The following is a 13,815-nucleotide window of genomic DNA, read 5'->3' on the forward strand; positions in this document are numbered from 1 at the left end:
GACGATTCTCAGTGCTACCGAAAGCTGAACAAACGTTACACCAGCGATGGATTGGGATCACGTGCCACAGACTGCGATTGCCCCGCCACTTGCCCATCTCTCTCTCTGCGACTGGCATCTCCCGTCCACCATCCAAACTGTCCCTTAACAGTGTGCCGTTCGTCAGGCTGACATGGCTATCAAACTCACCAGAGAGATATCTGATGGGTCCCTACCGGTGCCGGTGGCCGGTGTGGTCCATTGGTTGGATGATACTGTACGCAACTGTTGCATTGTCACCATACCCTTCCGTGGTGATCCTCCCTCCCGCCTTTGCTACCTCTCTCCATGCGGCTACACAATGCGCCCAGTGGTCGAGATGTCCTCCTATGAAGAATGGCCCAAGTAAGCCATCGGATGATTGAACTACTGGAAAGTCATCTACGTCAAAGGTTTGTCCTCTCTTCAACATTTCCCTCCGTTCGTCATTTTCCTACCTTGAGCATTTTCTCGACACCGCTTTTTCTCGCGAATTCATCTACAGAGCCTCTATTGCGAAATGCGGGTCATCATCCGTGACAAGGCGCAAAGTGCATCGAGATATGCGGCCAGATACATCATCGACCGCATCAATGCATTCGCTCCAACAGCCGAGAAACCCTTCGTCCTAGGTCTCCCGACCGGTAGCAGCCCAGAGATCATCTACAAATATCTAGTACAGGCGCACAAGGCCGGCGAAATCTCATTCGCAAATGTCGTGACGTTCAACATGGACGAGTATGTCGGCATATCCGAAGACCACCCCGAATCCTATCACAGCTTCATGTACAAACATTTCTTCGCGCATATTGACATCAACCCTGCCAATGTCAACATCCTCAACGGCAACGCTCCCGATCTCGCTGCAGAATGCGCCGACTACGAATCGAGGATAGCCAAAGCCGGTGGCATTGACCTATTTCTCGGCGGGATAGGACCGGACGGACATATAGCATTCAATGAGCCTGGCTCCTCGTTGAAGTCGCGGACAAGAGTAAAGACGCTGGCAGAAGATACAATTCGAGCCAATTCTCGCTTTTTTGGAGGTGATTTGAGTCAGGTGCCGAAACAAGCCTTGACCGTAGGAGTTGGAACAGTCATGGACGCGAGAGAGGTGCTGGTCATTGTACTCGGCGCGAATAAAGCCTTGGCCCTTTCCAAGACCATCGAAGGTGGAGTGAGCCAAATGTGGACGGCTAGCGCACTGCAGATGCACGAGCACGCTATGATTGTATGCGACGACCCGGCAACTGATGAGATGTTGGTGAAGACTGTCAAGGTGCGTATATGAGACTCGTGGATCCCAGGGGACGCGCTGACAAGACCTCTCACAGTACTTCAAGAGCATTGAAAACATGGCCGACGAGGCAGAGACAGGCAAAGAAACTCCTCAGCAACGCCTACCGACCAAGGCAGATAATTGGCGAAGTGCTCTGATGGATCTCAAGATCAACACCGACAAGAAAGAGCAGGTGGATGCGGAAGACGGGGAATTGACGCCCGACAGCATGTCTTCGAGGTTGTTGGACTCGGCCATCGGCATGAATGACAGAAAGATGGACGATTTTCTGTTTGACAGGATGGGTTCAAGGGTTTCGACTTTTGCTGCTTAGGGTAGCAACCTATTTTCCTGTCTTTTGTCTTTTGTCTGATTACGGCTGGGGGGAACAAAATCTTTTTCAAGAAGTATGGCGTAGCCACTACGAAACATATCTCGGATTTAAAGGACAAATACCTTGAGGGCAACGTATTCTATACTAGGACGAGCGAAAACAATCGTTGTCCTAGAATGTGACCATGATTCATTTTACACTACTCACAAGATACCATTTTCCTTTTCCTTTGATTCCTTGCATCACAGCTTCGCAAAAACCGTGGGAACCGTGCCGCCCATTTCCACCAGGGTGCTTTTATTCCTGACCCAAGCCTCGAGGCCCCTTCTCCCATTCTCGACGCCCACGCCGCTTTGTTTCCAACCCCCGACGGCCATCTCAGCCGGGGATTCACCCCAGGTGTTGACCCAAGTGATGCCCGCCTGGAGTTGCTTGACCACCCGGTGGCACTGGTTGATGTCCTTCCCGAACACGCCGGCGGCCAGGCCGAGTTCGGTGTCGTTCGCCCTCGCGACGGCCTCCTCAAGCGACGAGTACGGCAGGATGCACATGACGGGCCCGAAGATTTCCTCCTTGACGATCCTCATGTCGTCCGAGCAGTCCGTGAACACGGTCGGCGACACCCAGTATCCATTTTTGAGCTGCGAGGGCAGGTTCGTCGGTCGCTGGTCGAACCCACCGCAAAGCAATCGTGCCCTGTCCACCGTCGTGCCGTGCCTGATGTACTGCGTCACCTTCTTGTAGTGGGCATCGCTGACCAACGGACCAAAGTTTGTGTCCATGTCCATCAGATCGCCTGCTCGGACCTCTTTGATCTTCTGGAGCAGGACCCTTTCGAACTGCGCCTTCAGCGTGTCGGGCACAAACACCCTCGTGCCGTTCGTGCAGACTTGACCCGTGCTGAAAAAGTTGGCCATCATGGCGCCGTCGACGGCCTGGTCGACGTCGGCGTCCGGCAAGACCACGACCGGACTCTTCCCGCCCAGTTCCATGGTCACGTACTTCATCTCGCCCGCCGCGGAACCCGCCACTTTTCGTCCCGTCGACACCTGGCCCGTGAAGCTGACCTTGGCGATGTCGGGGTGCTTGGTGAGGTATGAGCCGACGTCTCCCGCTCCGTACACGACGTTGAACACGCCGTCCGGCAACCCGGCCTCCTTGTACACCTCGGCGAGGAACTGGGCGTGCAGGGGCGTCACCTCGGACGGCTTGTAAACCATGGCGTTGCCGGCCGCCAGGCACGGGGCGGACTTCCAGAGGGCGATCTGGATCGGGTAGTTCCAGGCCCCGATGCCCGCGCACACGCCGAGCGGTTCCTTGGACGTGTAGACCCAGGCCGAGTCGCGGAGGCGGAACGACTCGCCGTTCAAGCCGCCCGACGCGACCAGGTTGGCAAAGTACTCGAGCACGTCGGCGCCCGTTACGATGTCGACCGTGGACGTCTCGGAGAATGGTTTGCCAGTGTCGAGGGTCTCGATTTTGGCGAGTTCGTCGTTTCTCGATCGAAGTATCTGTACGGCCTTGTGGAGGATGCGTGCTCGTTCAATGGGTGGCGTGCTGGACCATGACGGGAATGCTGATTTGGCGGATGAAATGGCCGAGTCTATGGACGATTGGGATGATGTGTGGATTGTGCAGACCGGTTTGGCGGTTGAGGGGTCAATCGATTGGAACGTCGTGGAGGATGATGAGGATGATGATGAGGATGACTTTTGCGCCCTGCCGGCGTAGAATGTATGGCGGTCTGGGAGGGAGATGTTGAGCACCATTGTGTTGTATGGCAGTACTCGTGCCTCAGCAAAAGATGACGGCTATTTGATGTTGAAGGCGCTTGTCTGTAGGCCTCGACTCAATCTTCTTCTAGAAGTCGGCTTCAACGTTGGATTATTCACGGTGTTTCCTCTGGACGGTTGTGATTGTGATTGTGATTGTGGAAGAATTGATGTCATTTACAGTTGTTACCTGGAGTTTTTGAGGTTGTAGCAATTAAAATCCACCTACCACCCTTGCCTCTCCACAGAACCAATAGGCAAGCATGGAGAGAGACCTATTACAAAGTATTTCTTGTGACCAGTTCAAAAGACGGTCATTCGAATTTAGGACTCGGAGTAAGGAGTTTTTCTAGGTGGCAGTTTTAGCCTGGACTTTAGGCCTTTTCTAGCCTGGACTGAAAGATCTTCGCCTAGATGGACCGCTTATCTTTTTTCGACTGTCAGTGATTCTTTTCCTTTTGCGGGCATACAATGTCAAGTTTGGCTAACAGCCATGCATCCTGTCCACCTGATGCCTCCGCGTACAAGTGAATACACTTGACTCTATGACTCTGGACACTACGAGGAGAAGATAACACGAGCACCGATAGAGTAACAGGCATCTAGACCCGACAACAAGCCCTTTTAAAGAGTCAGCCAGCCCGTGTCCCCAGGTAAATCTCTCCTGTTAAGGAAACTACAACCTCAAGACTGTTTTTACAGACCGCCACAGCCCAGACTACAAGCGGTCACAATACGATAACACTCTCCTAAAGTATTATGTTGGTTGTATTTTGATCCTTTTCTTTCGGCCTCCACCCATCCATGTTACCAGTACGGATACGAGTACAACGACTTTGCCCCAGCAATTTGTTCCCACATCAGCTTACAATCCGAGAGGTTGAAAAGGATGATCATTTCTCCTCCATCTAAGAGGCACCGATCACGAATCCTCCACTCCGATGCTTCCGCCTCCCACGGCCTTTGATTGAATTGACCATTAACAAGCACAGGCCCATTCCAAGGCTTGCAGGGATCTGTGCATGACGCACCTTTTTCAACCCTTGACACTTCTAAAATAATGAACTAGTGCATCCCTATCTACGGGGGTCACTGTACGTACTTGTCAAATTTTTACTATCTCACGTCCGAAGAGGCTTTCCAACCTGGTCTAGAGAAAAATACAAGGAAAGAAAAAAACATCTGAATACATATTACGACCCCAGTCAGTGGAGTGACACCTTCTTCTTGAGTGGGCCTGATCTTCTTCTGTAAAGCCCGTCTTCAAATCTGTAATTCTTCGTTGATTGTGTACTCGGTACTCTATACTTGAACTGTATTCTCGCATCTATCCATCTCTGGGCTTCAACGTCTCAGTATATACGGGAATTTCAAAACAGACGTCAACCACATCATCAAAATGACTACTACTCATCTTGATGCTTCCGAAGTCGACAGCTATGACTACCTCATCGTGGGTGGTGGCACAGCGGTAAGTCAATCTAAGAAAAGCACCCCAAGAGCAAGTCTTGAATCACCGAATGAAAAGACAAAATGAGAACCAAAAGAAACAATCAGACAAACTGAATATCTTGCTAATATTGCCATCGTTGGTACAGGGCTGTGTCATTGCCTCTCGTCTGGCGGAATATCTGCCACACAAGAAGATTCTGTTGATCGAAGCTGGACCCAGTGATTTCATGGATGACCGAGTCCTCGATCTCAAGCAGTGGCTCAATCTGTTGGGAGGAGAACTTGACTATGACTATGGCACCACGGAGCAACCCATGGGTTTGTTTTTGCACATACTTCCCACCTAGATCGTAACTCACATGTATATCCCCAGGGAATTCGCACATCCGACATTCTCGTGCCAAAGTTCTGGGTGGCTGTTCCAGCCACAACACCTTGATCTCCTTCCGGCCGTTCGAGTACGACTGCAAAATCTGGGAGTCCATGGGAGCCAAAGGATGGACGTTCCCTACCTTTATGCGAGTGCTCAACAAGCTCCGCAACACGGTGCAACCGGTCCACGCCCGACACCGCAATCAGTTGTGCAAAGACTGGGTCGAATCCTGCAGCACGGCGATGGACATTCCCGTGGTTCACGACTTCAACAAACAAATCTCCAGCACCGGGTCACTCAAGGAGTGTGTCGGGTTTTTCTCCGTCTCTTACAACCCGGACGACGGACGACGTTCGTCCGCCAGCGTGGCGTACATCCACCCCATCCTCCGAGGCGAGGAGAATCGGCCCAACCTCAAGATCCTCACCAACGCTTGGGTCTCTCGGATCAATGTCAGTGGTGGTGACAAGGTCACCGGCATCGACCTGACTCTTCAATCTGGGACCAGTCTGACCCTGACCGCAAAAACTGAAACGATCCTCTGCGCCGGTGCCGTCGACACTCCCCGACTCATGCTCCTGTCCGGTCTCGGTCCTGCTTCGGACCTCCAATCTCTGCACATCCCCGTGGTGAAGGACATCCCCGGGGTGGGTGAGAATCTGCTCGATCACCCAGAAACCATCATCATCTGGGAACTGAATCGACCAGTCCCTCCGAACCAGACCACCATGGACTCGGACGCGGGGATCTTTTTACGTCGCGAGGCTCCCGACGCCGCCGGCGCCAAACCCATCCCTACAAACCCACACGCCCTGCCAGATTCCGACATCGCGGACGTCATGATGCACTGTTATCAGATCCCATTTTGTCTCAACACGACCAGGCTGGGCTACGACACTCCGATCGACGCCTTTTGCATGACCCCCAACATCCCCCGACCCCGGTCGCGTGGGAAACTCTACCTCACCTCGTCCGACCCGGCCGTCAAACCGGCCCTCGATTTCCGGTACTTCACCGACCCGGAGGGTTACGACGCCGCCACGTTCGTCTTCGGGTTGAAGGCCGCCCGCAAGATCGCCCAGCAGGCCCCTTTCAAGGACTGGATCAAGCGTGAGGTGGCGCCGGGCCTCAAGGTGCAGACCGACGAGGACCTGAGCGAGTACGCCAGGCGGGTCGCCCACACCGTCTACCACCCGGCGGGGACGACCAAGATGGGTGACGTCCAGAGGGACCCCATGGCGGTCGTGGACGAGAGACTGAACGTCAGGGGCCTCCGGGGGTTGAGGATCGCCGACGCCGGTGTCTTCCCCGCCATGCCGACCATCAACCCCATGTTGACCGTGCTGGCGGTCGGCGAGAGGTGCGCGGAGATCGTCGCCCAGGAAGCCGGCTGGAAGGGCGACGGGGCCGTCAGGGCAATGTTGTAGGATGAGACCGAGGATTGAAAAGGTCGGAACAAGTGTCGGAACAACGACCAACAGGGGGTTCCGGATTCAAATCCATCCCGAGAAATCAGAATCGACAGACTGATCAAACAGAGTAGTCCAACAGAGTACATTTGTTCGGAAGAAGAAGGAAAGAAAAAAGAAATCAACGGGGTCATCTTTGTTACCCGCGGGAGGATTATACTTACCTTTCAAGGTCAAGCGTCGACAGTATGAGGTTTTTGGAAAAAAATGTCAACCCCGGGACCACTTTGTCGAGCTTGTCACATGGTCTACAGGCGTATGGGAGGGAAGGGAAGGCAAGGTAAAGATAAGGTATAGGGACCTTATGTTGGGGTGGATTGTGAGGTATGCCCAATACCTATCTACCCGTCCATATCTATCAATATTACACAATTACTCAAAAATCATGTGATTGATATACTGTAAAGAGATGCCAGGTCAGAGCACCAAGTATGGGGTAATGAAAGTATAGAGACAAAAACAACCGATGCTGATTTAATATAGAGTACCCAAGGTCCTCGTCTGCTCAATTGCTCTACTACACACGCCAAAGAAAGGGGCCCATCACATCGATATAATTATTCCGTGTCCACGTAGAATGCTAGTAAAGGGTGACGAGTACGACTACTGACCGGTAGGAGCACACCCAAGCGATACAAAATACTCTTATTCACCCACACTGACACCAGCCTTGTCTGCGTCTTTGGCGCTCGAGTCTTGAGGGTCCGTTCCTTTTGTAACTTGCTCCTCTGTTTCATCTGTACTCGTCACGACCTTCTCTTTATCTTCATCTGTAGAAGTTGACGTTGCTTCTGTTCCTGCTGCTTCTTGTTCTTCTGCCGGCGCTGGTGGGTTTGTAGATGTATCACTCTCCTCGGTAGTTTCAGGGATGCTCATCTTCTTCTCTATCTCTTTAATCTCTTCGACACTCGCTTCCCCTATGTCACTCCCACGATGTTGTTTGGGCATGTCCACCGGTGGTGGGTCGGTGCTGACTTCCGACTTTGGAACGGCTGTCTCTGACTTGGGCGTCGGGGACGAATCCACAAGGACAGTCTCACTTTGGTCTGCGGGTGTCGATTCACTCAGTCGCGACTTCAACTTGGTGATACTGCTTTGCCGTCTCTGCTCGACAATCTGGGCTTCCGTCGACTGTCCTTCGCTGTCGCTGCTGCTGGTGCTTGTTGTGGCCCCCTCGGACTCGGCGATCTTGTCCACGGATGTTCTCTTGGCACCTTCTGCTGCGAGCTGTGCCGGTGTCTTTGCGGCGGTGACTTCGGACACGGTCTCTGGGGACTCAGCGGCTGCGTCTACGCTCAGTTTCGTCGCGGCAGGCACGGGGATCTGCTCTGTCGTGTCTGGCATCTTGGTGGGTGCTTTGGCCGCTTGTAGTGCCGCGGCTTTCTTTTGGCCTGCTTTAGCAGCTGCCTCTGCACCAAGTTGTCGCATGGCTATGTTCAAAGGTGTCTCGCCTGGCTTTGTGGTCCCGCCTTCTGCAGCTGTGGAGTCTTTGGCTTTGGGTTCCGCGATCGAGATGTGACGTGTCTCTGAGGAGGCGCGTGAAGGGGGTCCAGATGAAGCCGCACTCTTGGTCGTTGGTTCTGGAGCGAGTGTGGGAGGAGCAGGGGTAGGGACAGGGGCGGCGGTGGGTGCCGGGCCACCGAATTCTGAGAAACCGGCGACTTGGTCCTGGAGCTCGCCGTATTCGTTCCATTCTTCGATCTGCTCGAGGTCCTGGGAAACATTTGTGTGAGCTAGGTGCCTAGGTATGTAGGCTTGTGAGAAAAAGCGTGGGCACTACTCACACCAACGATCGTACCGAACTTGACGAGTCCGGGGAGTTTGCGGCCTTTTGATCTCCTACCCCATAGCATACGAGCCTTTTCGTCTGTTGCGCAGTCTAGCGCTCTAAAGGGAATCTTGTTGGCCTTGAGGATTGTCTCCAGTCTTGAGGTTGCGGTGATGATATGGGAACTTCCGGCTGTAAGGGAGGTATAGAGGTATAGGGTAGGGTCGGCGGAATACGACATGGCTGCCATGGTGGCTGTGTGTCCCTACAAAAGGGAGATAGGAAGCGTTGGAGTACGGAGTAGAAGTTGCGGTAAAGACAATCAAATCAGACGCGGGGCAGGGGTTCTCAGTACGCTTGGGGAGACTTGGTCAAGACTGAAGAACAGAATGGAGAGAACAAGAGAATCATAAACTTGTACAACGTGTGAGACATTGGCCGAGAAAGATGAGATAGAGAGGTACTGTACAGTATCTAGTAGGTCACCTGTATGAGTTGGCAAGGTGCACTTTGTGGTGCCCTCCATGTCCGTCACCTGGTCGCCGCCGTGTGAGTTGATGTCATTTCCGCCAAGCACCTCTAATTGGCTTAGTGTCGATCTCCTAGTCAACTCATCAGGCTGAGGAAGCCGTGAACTGGGACTGGGATACTCGATGCTCTTGTCCATCGGATATACCATTTGTTCATTGTCATCGCTGCAGCTACATACTATACCCGGGTCCATAGCAATTCAAGGTATCGATGTCCCTCATTTGCTTTCACCATCAATGCACTTTCGTCGAATCGTGATCATGTCGTAGCTCATCATCTCTCATAGCCCCGAAATCTCAATCCAATCCTTCTCCTACTGATACACTGATCTCCCTTCCTTGTTGCCGGAAGATCTTAGGTCCCGTTTTACCCTGTTGAGCAGCGATGGCTTCCATTTTCCTCAGCAAACTGCCATCTGTGAACTCGCTGGTAGGAGCAATATCAACCAGTGGCTTCCCGTCAGCTCCACTGCCGCCTCCTCGATTTCTACCCAACGACTTTCGGCTGGCACTACGGGCAATCAAGCCATTCCCCGAGAATGGGCTCTCTTCAGAAGTACTACCACTCGAAGAGTCGATTGTGAACTTGCGTGGGTAGGCGCTGGGAGGAGGACCCTGATTTTTCGAGTGCCGTGGACTTCCCGACCTTCCATCGACGCTGGGTCTTTCTTGGCTAAAATCAAGAAGTGGCCGAGGTCCATCACTTTGGGAAAGTCGGCGGTGATGTGCACCCTCATGTCTAGCTGCCCTGTCGGTACTTGGCCTGCCGGAGTCGACACCGTGCAGTGGCTTGGACGATCCAGCTGAATGTGGCAATGACTCCTTAGAGCTTGTCCCCGTAAGTGGTCGCGCAAGTTGTGGCCGGTTTTGCATACTCTCACCCACCATCTTGTACAAGTACCAGCTTCGCCAGGACTGAACTTCTCTATACCATTTTCCAGCGACATCCTTGTCCTTCGTGCTGAAGAAATGCACAAAATTGGCGCCTTCGAGAAACATGGATGATTTTTCTTGGCTCTTCAATGCAAAACACATCTTTTTTGGTGGCTTCAGCTTCTTAAGCTGTTGCGATGCCGGTGTGTACAGGTCGAAGTCGGATAGATGACAGATTTTCGTACCATCAAGACCGTGCTCGTGCTTGGAGGATGTGATTTGGCCATCTTCTCTCAGTTTCAACCACCGTTTATCCCATTTCCCTGGTCGGCAAGAGTGGTACATCTGGACATTTACACCAGTAGGTTGTTGCCTGGGTGCATCTCTATCGTCGACCCCTGCCGCAGCACACTCAGACTGGGCCATGATGAACAGATGATGCTGATCATCATGATCCCACGAGTTCATAACATCTCGAACGCGTTCATATCGGCGCAATGGTCTTTCCAAACCTAATTGAGAGAATGACTCCAGCAATACTGCTGTTCGGGCATCGATGGGCTCTGTCAAGAGTTGTGCTACAGATCGAAGGATTTCTCTGCACGTGGTGGTCGGTGTGATGGGCAAAGTAATGACCGACTCTTTGCATAGCACCTTGACCTTTCGCTCACCGGCGTTGACCGCAGATATAGGAGCATCGAATTGTGGTGCTGCTGTTGGTGATAGAGGAGTGCGACCCTCACTCTCCTTCCCGGTGCTCCTTGACCTGGTATGAGTCTCGCGCACGGTGTGCTGTCTATGCACCGCCGACGAAGAACGTTTGTGCTGCTGGTCCTGGTGCGATCCATTGCTTCCTCCAATGACCATCGTCCGTGACTTGGACTTTGGAGGTTCTTGGTAATTCTGCTTATCTACCTCGCCGTATCTCGCTGGCCTTGTGGGCTGGACATCTCGAACATCTGACAGCGAGACCGCCCCAAGGGATTGTTGTCTTGCTTCGATCTTTGCTCTCTCGCGACGCTGCTCTCGTGCATCGTGTCGTCGCCGAGCTTCCTCTTGCTTCAACGCTTTTAAGCGACCAAAGTCTCCTTCGAGGGTCAACCGGGCTTCTTCTCGTGCAATCTCTAACGATCTTCGTAAAGGTTCAGGTGAAGTCCTCTGTATGCCTGGCTCTGGCTTCGTAGGTAGGGTTTCCAATCTCTCACCATCGTCGCCTGGCTTTTGTCCGTGGCCTATGACCATTCTGCGGCCACCATTGGGCTTGTGTTTGTGGCCTACCTCATCCTGAGGAGGGCTTGTCGGCACATGTTGTGCGGGTTCTGCGATATGGATTGGACTGGACTGTTGCGCAACATCTTGCGCTGGAGATAGTAAGGGAGGATCTTCCTCAGCCAGCTTCGCTCTGCGGTGGTATCTCGACGGCAGTCGCGTCAAACAAGTCTGTGAGCTGTTTGGCACAGGCGGCGGAGGAGAAGTGGTTGTCGCCTCAAGATCTCTCGAAGCCGCTTTGCGCACTGATCTATAGCGCAGGAATTTCTGTGGCTGCGCAGTGGTCTGTCCGGGGTTGGTGGTATTCATGGTGGAAGATTGTGCCGGAGACAAGGCATCGAGCCTCTCATCCTACTCAGGTGCGCAATAGTATTTTTGAGAGTAGAATGGAGAGTGTTTGTGTCGCGTGAATAGTCGAGACTCGGGAATGCGAAAACAAACATGCATTTCGGTATAAACAGGGACCCCTAATCGGGGGTTTATTCATTGTTTATCAGGCTGGGGGCGTCGCCTACTTGTAGAATTGGCTCCCCACAGCGGCATAACAATATCTGCAAGGTACCGCCAATGGGCGTTGATTGGCGTCCCTACCAGGCTCTATTTAAATAATCTCGGCTCCTCATGCCGCCAGCCTCATCGTCATTTCCAACTTTTCCAGGTCTCATCGATGGAGGACAGCAAATCCTCCATACCCTTCCATTCCCTGCGCAGTCACCTTTGCTGATTCCCCAACGACAACACACCATTTCCCACAGGGGCTCCAGTCGGCGGCTCTGGCGTTGAAATGGGCTTGGTTCTTAAACTGCAATTCTGTCAGAGACACTCTAGCGTGGGGCTTCATCGTTATGTGGGCATCGTGGATGGGATATCGCTCGTGATCCCGGGGAGTGAACAATGATGCGGTCGCTTCCGAGAATTCGCTGGTGGCATCCGTTGAGGTTTGCCCTGGCCCAGCCATCGAGCTCGGATTTGAACTCATCGAGGCTGGTGATGAATCCTTGTTGGAATTCTGAGATGCGGCAGCTGCACGACTCAAACGATCCTGTGGTCGAATAAGCTGTGCCACACCCTTGTGCTTCTTTTTGGGCTTTGGGGCCTTGGCCACATCCAGTCCCCCAGCGTGACCTAGCGAGAAACGCTCAAGATCCCAGAATCGTAGCTCTGATGCCGCATTCGCAAAGGCCAGGACAGGATGCACCTCCGGATGTGCAACAGAGGGTAATAGAAGGCCAAATCGGAGATAGAATTGTTCGACCCAGGGAGTCTCAAACTCGAGTAGTCTCTCATAGGGTGGTTCGTCCTCGTACTCTTCCGCTACCTCCACATCAACGAGCCCGTTCTCGCGTCGTATGACTTTGCGCATGAAACCATTGCGGGTGTCCAGATAATCTTCGATCTTTGGCGCCGTCACAGAGCTTGGAGGAGGCTGACTGGAATCAAAGGCTGTCATTTTCCAAAGTACTATCTTATTCTCATTGGCAGCTTTCGAAATTATCAAATCGCCGTAGAATCTTGCACAGTCCACGAAATTAGAGTGAACTGCTGAGCTGGTGAAATGAGGATAATGAATGCAGTAAACTTCGTTAGAACTTCGTTTCCTGTACTCTGGTGATACTTCCTGCCAAAAGGATGAGCCGTCAGATAAGTCCGGCATAGCCCACACACATATTCGTTGATCGTGACCCCCAGAGACCAAGTAACGGCCACTTGCATGCCATGATACAGTCAAAACACCTTCGCAGTGCCCTGTTGCTTGACCGCAGATGATTATGGTGGGGGACTCGTGAGGACTCGCATAACGTCGTAGGTCCCATATTCGAAGGCTCTTATCCATCGAAGCGGTGACCACGATCCAGGGGTAAAGTGGGTGAGTAGCAATGTCGTTAATAACACCATAACCGTGGCCCACCAACGTTGTAAAAAGGTCACCTTCGAGAACATCCATGATTTTCAATTGACCTGTACCGCCTGCGACCGCGAGCAAAGGTTTCTGTGGGTCGATGTAGCACCAAGAGCAAGAGTTCAAACCGGGAGAGCTCTTGTCCTCCAACTCCTGCTGATCCACCACATTTTGTAGCGTTGTAAGAAATTGGGAAGGGTCTGACGATATTCGATAAATAATGACTCCTTTCTGTTGCAAGACCGCAAATATGGGTTCCTCTTCCGTCGCGGTCGAATACGGATAGAATTTGACGTCGTAGAAAATGAAGCGATCGTTCTCAACTGGGGATTTGTATTTGTACTTCAACTTTGGAAGAACGAAGGATTCCTTGTTAGGTGCTGCAGGCTTCATTTCGGGCGAGGCTGAATTTCTGGTATATCCAGAGAAGATATCCAAGATCGCTGTGTCCAGAGTCGGAAGAGTAAGGGAGTATATACAAGCCAGACGGTTAGATCATTGCATCTGGGCAGTGATCGGACCAAAGGTTTGCATTTTTCGACAAGATCGTCTTGGGGGCGATTGCATTTTCAGCAATATGGTGCTTGACTGGAATCTCGATATGTATCACCGTGTCCTCGCTGAAGAACAAGAAGAGGTCACGTCAACGCTCGATGAAGCCAAGTTGACACGGGTGTTGGACGTCGCCAAAATTCCGCCGCTTTGACCACCCTTGTTGACAATGGAAGCCTGACAGTCTCAGTTTTTCTGAATCCTTCGCCAAATTGTCGCGTGCTTT

General features: G+C 52.5%; 6 protein-coding genes across 6 annotated transcripts; 2 read left to right on the forward strand and 4 right to left on the reverse strand.

Annotated features, from left to right (window-relative positions):
• Positions 1 to 34: 34 nt before the first annotated feature.
• Positions 35 to 1,842, forward strand: PV06_06890 (glucosamine-6-phosphate deaminase). The gene is made up of 2 exons (XM_016408057.1): positions 35 to 1,297; positions 1,353 to 1,842. Exons 1-2 carry the CDS (start codon positions 539 to 541, stop codon positions 1,629 to 1,631), a joined length of 1,038 nt encoding a protein of 345 aa, XP_016261537.1. The 5' UTR covers positions 35 to 538; the 3' UTR covers positions 1,632 to 1,842.
• On the reverse strand, positions 1,691 to 3,560 carry PV06_06891 (betaine aldehyde dehydrogenase). Its single transcript, XM_016408058.1, has one exon. The coding sequence runs from the start codon at positions 3,398 to 3,400 to the stop codon at positions 1,874 to 1,876; it is 1,527 nt and encodes a 508-aa protein (XP_016261538.1). The 5' UTR covers positions 3,401 to 3,560; the 3' UTR covers positions 1,691 to 1,873.
• Positions 3,561 to 4,613: 1,053 nt separating this feature from the next.
• PV06_06892 (uncharacterized protein) lies at positions 4,614 to 7,010 on the forward strand. The gene is made up of 3 exons (XM_016408059.1): positions 4,614 to 4,874; positions 5,002 to 5,173; positions 5,229 to 7,010. Exons 1-3 carry the CDS (start codon positions 4,803 to 4,805, stop codon positions 6,653 to 6,655), a joined length of 1,671 nt encoding a protein of 556 aa, XP_016261539.1. The 5' UTR covers positions 4,614 to 4,802; the 3' UTR covers positions 6,656 to 7,010.
• Positions 7,011 to 7,041: 31 nt separating this feature from the next.
• On the reverse strand, positions 7,042 to 8,946 carry PV06_06893 (uncharacterized protein). Its single transcript, XM_016408060.1, has 2 exons — positions 8,482 to 8,946; positions 7,042 to 8,410 (listed from the first exon to the last, which is right to left on the reverse strand). Exons 1-2 carry the CDS (start codon positions 8,713 to 8,715, stop codon positions 7,343 to 7,345), a joined length of 1,302 nt encoding a protein of 433 aa, XP_016261540.1. The 5' UTR covers positions 8,716 to 8,946; the 3' UTR covers positions 7,042 to 7,342.
• Positions 8,947 to 9,121: 175 nt separating this feature from the next.
• On the reverse strand, positions 9,122 to 11,570 carry PV06_06894 (uncharacterized protein). The gene has a single exon (XM_016408061.1). It carries the CDS (start codon positions 11,444 to 11,446, stop codon positions 9,293 to 9,295), a length of 2,154 nt encoding a protein of 717 aa, XP_016261541.1. The 5' UTR covers positions 11,447 to 11,570; the 3' UTR covers positions 9,122 to 9,292.
• A 46-nt stretch (positions 11,571 to 11,616) lies between these two features.
• Positions 11,617 to 13,732, reverse strand: PV06_06895 (uncharacterized protein). The gene has a single exon (XM_016408062.1). The coding sequence runs from the start codon at positions 13,428 to 13,430 to the stop codon at positions 11,799 to 11,801; it is 1,632 nt and encodes a 543-aa protein (XP_016261542.1). The 5' UTR covers positions 13,431 to 13,732; the 3' UTR covers positions 11,617 to 11,798.
• Positions 13,733 to 13,815: the final 83 nt, after the last annotated feature.

Source organism: Exophiala oligosperma (genome assembly GCF_000835515.1).
Source record: "Exophiala oligosperma strain CBS 72588 unplaced genomic scaffold supercont1.6, whole genome shotgun sequence".
NCBI classification, from domain to species: Eukaryota; Fungi; Ascomycota; class Eurotiomycetes; order Chaetothyriales; family Herpotrichiellaceae; genus Exophiala; species Exophiala oligosperma.

What these genes read in the sequence shown, in the direction of transcription:
- PV06_06891 (XM_016408058.1), bottom strand. Translation starts at nt 3,400, where the DNA reads ATGGTGCTCAACATCTCCCTCCCAGACCGCCATACATTCTACGCCGGC.
- PV06_06890 (XM_016408057.1), top strand. Translation starts at nt 539, where the DNA reads ATGCGGGTCATCATCCGTGACAAGGCGCAAAGTGCATCGAGATATGCG. An exon ending in TGTTGGTGAAGACTGTCAAG is followed by an intron (nt 1,298 to 1,352) that starts GTGCGTATATGA and finishes GACCTCTCACAG; the next exon opens with TACTTCAAGAGCATTGAAAA.
- PV06_06892 (XM_016408059.1), top strand. Translation starts at nt 4,803, where the DNA reads ATGACTACTACTCATCTTGATGCTTCCGAAGTCGACAGCTATGACTAC. An exon ending in TCGTGGGTGGTGGCACAGCG is followed by an intron (nt 4,875 to 5,001) that starts GTAAGTCAATCT and finishes TCGTTGGTACAG; the next exon opens with GGCTGTGTCATTGCCTCTCG. An exon ending in CACCACGGAGCAACCCATGG is followed by an intron (nt 5,174 to 5,228) that starts GTTTGTTTTTGC and finishes GTATATCCCCAG; the next exon opens with GGAATTCGCACATCCGACAT.
- PV06_06895 (XM_016408062.1), bottom strand. Translation starts at nt 13,430, where the DNA reads ATGAAGCCTGCAGCACCTAACAAGGAATCCTTCGTTCTTCCAAAGTTG.
- PV06_06893 (XM_016408060.1), bottom strand. Translation starts at nt 8,715, where the DNA reads ATGGCAGCCATGTCGTATTCCGCCGACCCTACCCTATACCTCTATACC. An exon ending in AGTTCGGTACGATCGTTGGT is followed by an intron (nt 8,411 to 8,481) that starts GTGAGTAGTGCC and finishes AATGTTTCCCAG; the next exon opens with GACCTCGAGCAGATCGAAGA.
- PV06_06894 (XM_016408061.1), bottom strand. Translation starts at nt 11,446, where the DNA reads ATGAATACCACCAACCCCGGACAGACCACTGCGCAGCCACAGAAATTC.